The sequence below is a fragment of the Zalophus californianus genome, chromosome 13, assembly GCF_009762305.2.
Source record: "Zalophus californianus isolate mZalCal1 chromosome 13, mZalCal1.pri.v2, whole genome shotgun sequence".
NCBI classification, from domain to species: domain Eukaryota; kingdom Metazoa; phylum Chordata; class Mammalia; order Carnivora; family Otariidae; genus Zalophus; species Zalophus californianus.
In genome coordinates this window covers 37,665,127-37,677,461 of record NC_045607.1, presented here as the reverse complement: position 1 = coordinate 37,677,461, position 12,335 = coordinate 37,665,127, and the positions used below count along the sequence as shown (strand labels likewise).

At 40.7% G+C, this 12,335-nt stretch overlaps 1 protein-coding gene across 3 annotated transcripts in view; it reads right to left on the bottom strand.

Moving 5' to 3' along the window:
• UBAP2 (ubiquitin associated protein 2) overlaps positions 1-12,335 on the bottom strand; it is a 122,312-nt gene that overhangs the window by 53,304 nt on the left and 56,673 nt on the right. For all 3 annotated transcript variants that reach the window (XM_027616639.2, XM_027616638.2, XM_027616640.2), the window contains 2 exons: positions 9,788-9,941; positions 8,220-8,297 (listed from right to left, as the gene is read on the bottom strand). In XM_027616639.2, coding sequence (XP_027472440.1) covers positions 8,220-8,297; positions 9,788-9,941 — 232 coding nt within the window. The remainder of the gene's footprint in view (positions 1-8,219; positions 8,298-9,787; positions 9,942-12,335) is intronic.

Below are 12,335 nucleotides of genomic sequence, written 5' to 3'. Positions count from 1 at the left end.
TACCTCCATAAGGGAGTATCTTTCTTTCTTAGGAGAAATACACAAAATATTAAGGGGTAAAATGGCATTATGTTGGAATTTATATTCAAAGGTTGCAGGAAAAAAAACAATACATATAAACAATAAAACAAATAGTTAAATATCAAAATTCAGGAAATCTGAGTAAGCATTACGCAAAATTCTGTTTTATTTTATTTCAAGGTAAATATAGTTAAAACTATACCCTGAGCACTTCCATGTATATTTTATATTCCCATAAGTAGTTTTTAATTATGTAAAAAAAAAAATCCAAGTTGTATGCCATGTTTACATTAGCTGCTCCTTCTACATAGACTGTTCCTACCCAGGGGCACCTGGGTGGCTCAGTCGTTAAGCGTCTGTCTTCGGCTCAGGTCATGATCCCAGGGTCCTGGGACTGAGCCCCGCATTGGGCTCCCTGCTCCACGGGAAGCCTGCTTCTCCCTCTCCCACTTCCCCTGCTTGTGTTCCCTCTCTCACTGTTTCTCTCTGTCAAATCAATAAATAAAATCTTTAATAAAAAAAAAAAAAAAGAGTGTTCCTACCCAGACTTTCACATGGCTTTCTTCCTCCTCAGCAACCTCCTCAGGCCACTCAATCTAAAGATGACCCTTATAAGGGCGCCTGGCTGCCTTAGTCAGTAGACGCTAAGATTCCTGGTCTAGGAGTTGTCAGTTCAAGCCCCACATTGGGTGTAGAGATTTATTACTAAAAAAAGTTTAAAAAGAACAAAAATAATAATAAAGAAGACCCCACTGACAGTTGATCACCATTTTCTTTTTTTTTTTTTTTAAGATTTTATTTATTTGACAGAGAGAGACACAGCGAGAGAGGGAACACAAGCAGGGGGAGTGAGAGAGGGAGAAGCAGGCTTCCCGCTGAGCAGGGAGCCCGATATGGGGCTCGAACCCAGGACCGATCATGACCTGAGCTGAAGGCAGACGCTTAACGACTGAGCCACCCAGGCGCCCCACCAATCATTTTCTTAAGTCAAATAGTGATTTTACTTGACTGTCTCTTCTCCTTTCCCACCCATATGTGAGGGACATTGCTTATTCCCAGCATTATCTGCAACAATACAATAGGTATTTAAATATTAGTTGTTGCAACATCAAAGAAATACAATTATAAGAACATATTATGAGCAACTTATCCCAACAAATTAGATAATCTGGAAGAAATGGGACGCATTCCTAGAAACATATAAACTACCAAAACTGAAACAAGAAGAAACAGAAAGCCTGAACAGACCCATAACTAGCAAGGAAATGGAAGCAGTAATCAAAAATCTCCCAACAAACAAGAGCCCAGGGCCAGAAGGCTTCCCAGGGGAATTCTACCAAACATTTAAAAAAGAATTAATACCTAATCTTCTGAAACTGTTCCAAAAAACAGAAATGGAAGGAAAACTTCCAAACTCATTACCCCAAAATTTAGATTACCATATTAAATCCATGCTGTTTCATAGTATTTTTTAAGCCAATACTATGCAGATTAAGGCAAAAAATAAGGAAGAAAAGTTTCATTAGCAATTTCAATTTTTAAAGATTTTATCTGAGAGAGAGCACGCGCACATGAGGGGGGAGGGGTAGACAGAGGGGAAGAAGCAGGCTCCCTGATGAGCAGAGAACCCGATGTGGGGCTCGAGCCCAGAAACCTGAGATCATGACCTGAGCCAAAGTCAGACGCTTAAACGAGCCACCCAGGCCCCCCAACAATTTGAAATGTTAGCATTTAATCACAAATGTAAATTAGTATTCTAAGGGAGAGCCAATGGAAAGCCTGCAAGAGGAGCTTACAAGTATGGTCAAAATCTAAGAACAAATGCAATGGAGACTTTAAAGAACTGTCTTTTTGTTTTTAAAGATTTTATTTATTTGTTTGACAAAGAGAGAGAGAGACAGAGAGAGAGGGAACACAAGCAGGGGGAGTGGGAAAGGGAGAAGCAGGCCTCCTGCTGAGCAGGGCGCCCGATGCGGAGCTCGATTCCAGGACCCTGAGCCGAAGGCAGATGCTTAACGACTGAGCCACCCAGATGCCCCAGAACTGTCTTTAAAGTATACACTTTACAGCATATACTTGTTCCTAACCCTAACTCTTAATATCTGCATACTACCCAACAAACCAAAAATAACTGGAAAGGAACAGAACAATGAACTGTTCTGTTTTGTTTTTTTAAGATTTATTTATTTGCGGGACGCCTGGGTGGCTCAGTTGATTAAGCGACCGCCTTCGGCTCAGGTCATGATCCTGGAGTCCCAGGATCGAGTCCTGCATCGGGCTCCCTGCTCAGCAGGCAGCCTGCTTCTCCCTCTACCTACTGCTCCCTCTGCTTGTGCATGTGTGCGCATTCTCTCTCTCTCAAATAAATAAAATCTTAAAGAAAAAAAGATTTATTTGAGTGAGAGAGGGAGAGAGAGCATGCACAGAGGGAGAGGGAGAAGATGACTACCCGCTGAGCAGGGAGTCGGACTCAGGGCTCGATCCCAGGACCCGTAACCAACTAAGCGACCCAGGTGCCCCCAATGAACTGTTTTAAAAGGCTAATTAAACAGACCACAACAGAGTAAATTAAGACATTAAATGACTTACAACTAGTCTTCTGGTAAGTAACATGTTAATAAAACAAAAGACATTTATTCCTTAATTATTAAAGTAACAAACTATTTGTCCTGCACCATTATTAACTTACTATCAAACTGTACTAATATTCATAAGCAAAATAACTGTGGTTTTGAGCATATAGGATACTGAATGTTTTCCCCCTCTTGCCCCGGGCTGGATGTCAGATTCAAAGCAATTCAAAGAAATCTCCAGACAGACCACAACCCTTTCAAGAATTTATTTAAATGTACTTAAATACAGGTATTATGATACAAAAAAATTTTTTTTTCAAAAAGTAAAGTTTAAAGTACACTTTTTAAGCATTTTTATTTAGTAATTTATGGGGCGGGGAGGGGAGAAGCAGAGGGAGAGGGAGAGAGAATCTGAAGCTCACTCACTGAGCGCATAGCCTGATCAATGCGAGGCTTGATCCCACCACAGTGACACCATTACCTGAACCAAAACCAAGAGTCAGACATGTAACCAATGGAGCTACCCAGGCGACCCAGAAAAAGTAAAGTTTAACTGAAAAATCCCATACACAAAACAACGTCCAATTCATTTCTTTGAAAAAGTAAGTTTAATTAAAATCATACATATAAAACGATGATAAAAAATTTTATCTCAGGGCACCTGGGTCGCTCAGTCAGTTAGGCAACCGTCTCTTGATTTTGCCTCAGGTCATGATCTCAAGGTTGTGAGATCCAGCCCCATGTCAGGCTCCACACTGAGCATGGCAACTGCTTGGTATTCTCTCTCTCCATCTGCACCCTGCTTGCGCTCTCATTCTCTCTCTCTCTCTCTCTCTCTCTCTCTAAAAAATAAATAATTTATAACTCATTTAAGTTTATATGTGAGGGTAGAGTAGACTGATTTTTTTTTTTTTTTGGTCAAACTTGATTTATAAAAGGTCAATCTGAGTCCCTTACCACTACTTTACATCTTTCTTAAAAAGGATTAGGTAGGGGCGCCTGGGTGGCTCAGTTGTTACATGTCTGCCTTTGGCTCAGGTCACGATCCCAGGGTCCTGGGATCGAGCCCTGCATCGGGCTCCCTGCTCCGCGGGAAGCCTGCTTCTCCCTCTCCCACTCCCCCTTGGATGTGAGGGCGATCTGGCTGCAACATCTGTCACCCCATTGATCGCCAGGGTTGATTCGGCTGATCTGGCTGGCTAGGCGGGTGTCCCCTTCCTCCCTCACCGCTCCATGTGCGTCCCTCCCGAAGCTGCGCGCTCGGTAGAAGAGGACGACCTTCCCCGATAGAGGAGAGGACCGTTCTTCGGTCAAGGGTATACGAGTAGCTGCGCTCCCCTGCTAGAACCTCCAAACAAGCTCTCCCACTCCCCCTGCTTGTGTTCCCTCTCTTGCTGTCTCTCTCTCTGTCAAATAAGTAAATAAAATCTTTAAAAAAAAAAAAAAGGATTAGGTATTGAATTAGGGATTTTAAAGCAAGCCAGTATCATCATTTTATCAGATTTTACTTGCTTTGGCTCCTTCAATTCAGAGTGTCTCATAATAATAGTTCCAAGCAGACATGGTTTCAGGGTGACCCACTAGTTAAGTCCTTCCAACTTTTCATAAAGAAAAGCAATTTATGTCCACCTCTAATATTAAAAAAAAAAAAATGAATCCTTGAAAAAGGAAGGAGGCAAGATAGATAACCAGTCTACTATCCACTTTGACTCTTTCCCATCCGCCCTTCATCTCCCTGAAGAACCTGGGTTCCAGAATAGGTAGAAGTAGTTCAAATCCTGACCATGTACAAGTAATCTGCCTCTCTCAAGACTCAGTTCTCTCATCTGTAAAATGAGAATACCACCAGCAGCAACAATAATCCTCAGACGTTTTACTGGGGGAATTAAAGGAAAAAAATGTAAATTACAAGTAAAAGGCCTACTACACAATAAACACCCACAGTAAATATTAGCTATTATTAATTATTCCATTTTTGTCCAACTCACAGAGAGAAAAACATTCTGTAGATAGGTAACTCTGAAGTCTTAGGTAAATACCCCAAAACAGGCCTAGCTACAGCCCTCAACATTGGAGAGACCAAGCAAGGCCCAATGCTGTCCCTGAGCAGACTACTCGTCACAAAGAAAATCAAGAATGGAATTACATATGCCGCAATCTTCATCTCCAATTCCAAGAGAATTCTTTTAAAAACGAAACCATAGGGGTACCTGGGTGGCTCAGTCGGTTGGGCAGCCAGCTCTTGATTTCAGCTTGGGTTGTGATCTCAGGGTGGTGGGATTGAGCCCCATGTCGTGCTCCACCCTCAACTCAGACTCTGCTGGGATTCTCTACCTCTCCCTCTACCCCTCCCCAAGCCTGCTCGCATGTGCTCTCTAAGAAATAATATCTTTTTTAAAAATGAAATTAAATTTAAAAAAAATAAAATAAAAACTAAACCATAAAAACCAAGATAAGGATTATGTCCAGAAATGCAGTTAACCTAATACCCGATAAACTCACTAAAAATGGACAACTCATTCATTAACCTAAACAACACTAAAAAAATTAAATGGAAAACATAAGTAGGTCTTCTGATGCAGTGCAATATAGAATACATAATCTCCTCTATGTTTACCCAAAAAACTGAGCTTGAATCTAATCTTTAAAACTAACTTACATTTACAGTAAATAAGGGAGCTAAAGAAATAAGCTAAGTGACACCACAAGAAACAAAAAGACCAATGCATAATGTGAAACATGACACCTAAAGGACAAGTAACATGGTTCTGACAACAAATCAATGGTAAGGAGAAAAAAGGGGAGGTACAAAGAAGTTAGGAAGAATATACTCTAGATTAAAGAGAATCAAAATATGTAATGTATGAATCTTGTTTCAATCCTGATTCAAAGAAATCAACTACGAAAAGACATTTTTTAAGTAATCAGGAAAATTTATACATGGGTTAAATATTAGATGACACCAAAAGTTTACTATGACTTTTTGAACTCTTAAAATAGCATTATGATTATATATGAAAGTGTCTATCTTTTTCAGAGGTGCTTACCATAGTAATTAGGGATAAAGTGACCCAAAATATCTACTTTAAAATACTTCTGCAGCGAAGGAAGGTAGGAAAGAGATCTATAAAACCAATATGGCGGGGCGCCTGGGTGGCTCAGTCATTAGGCACTTGCCTTCGGCTCAGGTCATGATCCCGGGGTCCTGGGATCGAGCCCTGCATCGGGCTCCCTGCTCAGCAGAAGCCTGCTTCTCCCTCTCCCACTCCCCCTGCTTGTGTTCCCTCTCTCGCTGTGTCTTTCTCTGTCAAATAAATAAAAAAATAAAAAAATAAAAATCTTTAAAAAAAATAAATAAATAAAACCCAATATGGCTAAAATCTTTAAGTGTTGTTGACTAAGAAGGAGGGGACATTTGGTTCAACTAACTATTCTCTCCACTTCATCTAAATTTGAAATTGATCATAATTTTAAAAGGCTAGAAAAGGGAATTAAAATTGGTTTAGATGGGGTTGCCTGGGTGGCTCAGTTAGGCATCTGCCTTTGGCTCAGGTCATGATCCCAGCATCCCAGTATCCAGCCCCACATCGGGCTCTCTACTCAGTGGAGAGCCTGCTTCTCACCCTCCCCACCAGCCTGCCACTTCCCCTGCTTGTGCGCTCACGCACTCTCTCCCCCTCTGTCAAATAAATAATTCTAATCTTATTTTGACTCTGCCGGTCAAATCAGTACATAGTTTTGCCTTCTCTCATCTCTGGATTATCATTTACCTTTGGCAAATATAGTATTTTAGTAAATGATAGTTCAATGAACAACAAAGGGAGTTGGTACTATACATATTGCCTATGTTCTTTTTTTAATTTAAATTTTAGGTAATTAACATACAGTGCCTACATTACTTCTATGCTTAATAATATTGCTGATCAAAAATTCTGCCACTATGAACTGCTCATGCAGAGAACAGTCACAAAACTGCATTTAATAATATATCAAACAGAGGTTCCTGGCTGGCTTGGTCTGTAGAGAATGAGACTCCTGATCTCTGGAGTTGTGAGGGTGTGAGTTCAAGCCCCACGTTGGGTGCAGAGATTACTTAAAAATAAAATCTTAAAAAGAAAAATGAAACAAAATGGTTCAAACAACATGTCAGTTCAGGTAGCTCATCCACTGAACCAAAGCAGTATCTGCATATTTCCATCGTGTATCTTGATTTTATGACCCTGAGAACTCTAACATATACAAAATTACATTATTAAAGTAGCTTAATGACATCCCAAGTTAATAAATGTTAAGAAATGATCACTAACAGGGGCACCTGGGTGCCTCAGTCATTAAGCGTCTGCCTTTGGCTCAGGTCATAATCCCAGAGTCCTGGGATCGAGCCCCGCATCAGGATCCCTGCTCCATGGGAAGCCTGCTTCTCCCTCTCCTACTCCCCCGCTTATGTTCCCTCTCTCTCTGTGTCTCTGTCAAATAAATAAATAAAATCTTAAGGAAAAAAAAAAGAAACTGATGAATCATTAAATTCTACCCCTGAAACTAATAATATACTATATGTTAACTAAATGGAATTTAAATAAAAATTTAAATAAATTGGGCGCCTGGGTGGCTCAGTTGGTTAAGCGACTGCCTTTGGCTCAGGTCATGATCCTGGAGTCCTGGGATCGAGTCCCACATCGGGCTCCCTGCTCAGCAGGGAGTCTGCTTCTCCCTCTGACCCTCTCCCCTCTCATGCTCTCTCTCTACCTCATTCTCTCTCTCAAATAAATAAAATCTTTAAAAAAAAAATAGAAAAAAAATTTAAATAAATTATGAAAAAAAGAAATGATCACTAACAGAAAATATTGAGGGATGGGAAAGAGAGCTAATGAATGGGCAAATACTTTTAAGTTTAAAACCAGTATCATATGGGTAAAACACATCTATTAAAGTCCAACAGAGGGGCGCCTGGGTGGCTCAGTTGCTGAGCGTCTGCCTTTGGCTCAGGTCATGATCCCAGGGTCCTGGGATCGAGCCCAGCATCGGGCTCCCTGCTCTGCGGGAAGCCTGCTTCTCCCTCTCCCGCTCCCCCCTGCTTATGTTCCCTCTCTCGCTGTGTCTCTGTCAAATAAATAAGTAAAATCTTAAAAAAAAAAAAAAAATCCAACAGAAAAATTTAATGATTGTTTGATCAGAGCATCAAGTTTTGTTTTTTTTTTTTTAAAGATTTTATTTATTTATTTGACAGAGAGAGACACAGCGCAAGAGGGAACACAAGCAGGGGGAGTGGGAGAGGGAGAAGCAGGCTTCCCGCTGAGCAGGGAGCCCGATGCAGGGCTCGATCCCAGGACTCTGGGATCATTACCTGAGCCGAAGGCAGACGCCTAATGACTGAGCCACCCAGGCGCCCCCAGAGCGTCAAGTTTTAAATTATTCATTTAAAGGGCTTTCTCAGCTCAGGTGAAACCAACTAATAAGTTTTCTCAAAATTACGTAAATCCAAACACTTCATTCATAGTCATCAGTAAAGAAACCAAAGATTGCAGAAGACCTACCCGTCTCTCAGAGCACACTGCCATGCCTATACCAATAGCCTGTCTCCTCCTTCCAATCAAAAGCATCTCCTTCTCCCTCATTCTCTCTTACCTCTGCCACGAGCTCTCTTGCCACGGTCGGAAGGCTTGTCCCTTTGGTTGCAATCAATTCCATTCTCTTCGCCTCTAACTACGGGAGAAAAGAGCACCTCTTGTACATAATTGTACATAAGAGCTATCAAAGGGAAGGACAAAAAAATTTTAACAAAAGGGATCAGAAAACGGTGAAAAAAAAAACAAGTAAAAGTGGCTGAAAAACTGATGACAGCACATCTTGCTTAATTTGTAGGCGAAAATTCTGTAAGGAAATAAAAACGATGTACCACTCTTTCTTTCTTCTAGTTGGACTTGCCCTCCCCTAAAGCAAGTCTGCTTCAAAAAACCACATTTGTTATGCAGCTATATGTAATACACACCAAAACTGGCTCACTGGTTAGGTTCGAAGCCTGGAAAGGCCTAGAGGAGCAAAACAACAATACCAGGGAAATAACGAGTTGCTAAAAAAATTAAGTGTTAGAGACAGGTTTTCCCAAGATGCTATCCAGAATATGCCAGCAGAGTCTTATCTTCTCCTCATACCTATATTGGAATTAATGACTATATAATACATAAATTTTGAGCACAGCTTGCTCTCCTTATCTCTTTCATGGCCTACCCTAACTCCATGAGTTGTCGATGTTATCCCATGAGTGCCTTCCTTGGCCACTCCGTTTAACTTTGTCAATCCCCTCCCTAAAACCACCATCTTGCTGCCTCTGTTTTTCCCCCACAGTATAATTTCCACATAAAACATCATTAAAATATCGTATATTACTGCAAAACATGTTAACTTCTCTTTCTTATTGTTACATCTCACTCTATCTCCATTAAAAGTTTTAGGAGGACAGGGGCGCCTGGGCAGCTCAGTCGTTAAGCATCTGCGTTCGGCTCAGGTCATGGTCCCAGAGTCCTGGGATGGAGCGCCACATCAGGCTCCCTGCTGCCCGAGAAGCCTGCTTCTCCCTCTCCCACTCCCCCTGCTTATGTTCCCTCTCTCACTGTGTCTCTGTCAAATAAATCTTAAAAAAAAAAAAAGTTTTAGGAGGACAAAGATTTGTTTTTTCATTGCTCTATGCCTATTAAGAGTACCTGCCACATAGTAGGTACTCAGTAAACATCCGTGGAATAAACACACTGGTAAAAGTTTCTAAGATGGTTTGTCTGCACAAAAGGTTGTGCTGTTATGGGTAATAATGCCAAAATACGGGTCAAATGAAAGGACTGAGAAAAATCTTCCCTATTCGACAAACTCCCTCTTAATCTAACCCTTGCCTATTACAATGAGTATCCATTAAGTGGGAAGAATAAACAGCATTATCTATCAGTGAATGAAAACCCTCCTTTAAAATTAGAGGGTGCACTTGATAAATAACAGAAGGCAGTCTTAAGACACACAACACACCTACCTACAGCCAAGGTAAGTGCTAATATGAAACTGCATCAGTTATGGTCCAGTTGTAGCTCATTATTAAGTGTTACCTATAAAAACAAACACTGCATTGAGGCACTAGATCTATGGGCATTCAATGGACCACTCTTTCAGCTTTTCAGTGTGCATAAAAATTTGTGAAATATACTTACACTCTCTCCCACGATTGCCACCTCTTCCTTTTCGGTTGTTGTTTCCACGTCCACGATTTATTTCTCTCTCATTTCTTTTCTCTCTATTCTCTTTGTTTTCTGAACTTTCTTTTACAAAATTCTTCTTCTTTCCCCCTACAGTCTCCCATGAAGTCTAGCAAGACAAGAGTGGTCATTCAGAATTGTCAAAGTGTATACAATTATCAAGGATATGTGCATATACATCTTTCAGACCTAATAACCCATGCCTTGCAGCTCACTTGCCTACCATTTTAATTCTAATCCATATAGTTCTACTTCCTGATGAAAAAGACAGCAAATCTCTTGCTAAGCTCCTGTTGCCACACACAGCACAAAAGAGTACAGCAACTAGCTGAATTAACAACACACTATATGTTGTCCCACCACAGAGCCTTTTCCTATGCTGATTTAAAAATAAAAGGTCGAGGGGCCTGGGTGGCTCAGTCGTTAAGCGTCTTCCTTCGGCTCAGGTCATGATCCCAGGGTCCTCAGATCAAGCCCCACATCAGGCTCCTGCTCAGCAGGGAGCCTACTTCTCCCTCTCCTTCTATTGCTCCCCCTGCTTGTGCTCTCTCCCTCTCCCTGTCAAATAAATAAATGAAATCTTTTAAGAAGAGGGGCGCCTGGATGGTTCAGTCAGTTAAGCATCTGTCTGCCTCCCGCTGGGTCATGATCCCAAGGTCCTGGGATCGAATCCCACATCGGGCTCCCTGCTCGGCAAGGAGCCTGCTTCTCCCCTGCCTGCCATTCCCCCTGCTTGTGCTTGCTCAATCTCTCTTTCTCTGTCAAATAAATAAATGAAATCTTAAAAAAATATATTTTAAAAAAATAAATAAAAAATAAAAATAAAAGGTAATTTCCCCAAGCTCCCGCACTATGCCACCTCCACCTACCTCAGCTGGCCTTAAACCTATGAATAAGTAGATTAGCTCAAAGAATACAAAATTACATTAAAGTCCTTCCCTAAAACCTCAGGAATAACTTGCTCTATTCAGTTAACCAAAGTAACCATCTAAAAAAATTTAATGGTAGGCAAATAAAATTAGGGGTGTTTTTTTAAACTAAGTGACCAAAATTTCAACCTCAAAGACGTGTTTCTGGGTGCCTGGGTGGCTCAGTTGGTTGAGCGACTGCCTTCGGCTCAGGTCATGATCCTGGAGTCCCAGGATCGAGTCCCGCATCGGGCTCCCTGCTCAGCAGGGAGTCTGCTTCTCCCTCTCTCTTCCCTCTCATGCTCTCTATCTCTCATTCTCTCTCTCTCAAATAAATAAATAAAATCTTAAAAAAAAAAAGACGTGTTTCTAATGAGAAGTCAAATACCAACCTTCTCTGCCTCTCCTCTAATGGTGACTGAAATCAAATCATATATATATAAACTGCTGAGAAAAGAACACTTCGTTCTTGTGAAAATAATTGGTATTAGGATATCAATAAAGGTACATTACTGAGAAATCTCCAAACTGACCCATTTGTTTCTTTTTACTTTGTCATCATCCACCTCATTTCACAGGAGATTTGAAGTGATTCAATCCCAAAATAAGAGCAACAACTATTTTAAGCTTAAAAAATTCTTAGGAACAAGAGGAAATTACTAATATTGTATATCCAAATAAACATAAGCACTAGAAATTAATAAACTAAAATTAAAGAAACATAGCTGAATTACTTCCAAAACAGTGGAGGCCAGATTTAAAACACTTTTTTTTTTTTTGAGATTTTATTTATTTGCCAGAGAGAGACACAGCGAGAGAGGGAACACAAGCAGGGGGAGTGGGAGAGGGAGAAGCAGGCTTTCCACCGAGCAGGAAGCCCAATGTGGGACTCGATCGACCATGACCTGAGCCAAAGGCAGATGCTTAACAACTGAGCCACCCAGGTGCCCCTAAAACACACTTTTTTAGAAAGAACTTTTTGACATCTACAAGCCTCTACTCAACCCATGTATTTAGTTACATATAAAATCATTAGATGTGAAAAAAATACTAAAACAAGTTATTTTCCAACTTTAAGCTTTTATCAATAGTTTTTAAAAATCAACAACTGACAGTTACAGCAGAATAATATGGTATATTCACTTCTGGTGAATACTGATCTATTCTAATCTTCCTACAAGTCTACCTGGGAATAATAATACCCAAACTTTAGTTAGTTCACAGCTTTGACCCAGCAATTCTATTTCCAGGCCTTTATTCAAAGGAAATACGCCTCAATCGGTCAAGAATTTGCCTTCGGCTCAGGTCATGATCCTGGGACCTTGGGCCCTGGGATGGAGCCAGCATTTGGCTTCTCCCTCTCCCTCTGCCTCTCCCTTCCACTCATGCTCTCATGCATGCGTGCATGCTAATAAATAAAATCTAAAATCTTTAGAAAAAAAAGTTATCCAGATGTACACAGAAAGAGATCCATGATATAAGTGTAGCAAGCTAACCAACTAACAGTGTATAAAATAGGATTACATTTTTTAGTTCAAAGAGAAGCCCGTGTGTGTGTGTGTGTGTGTGTGTGTGTGTATATACACACACACACT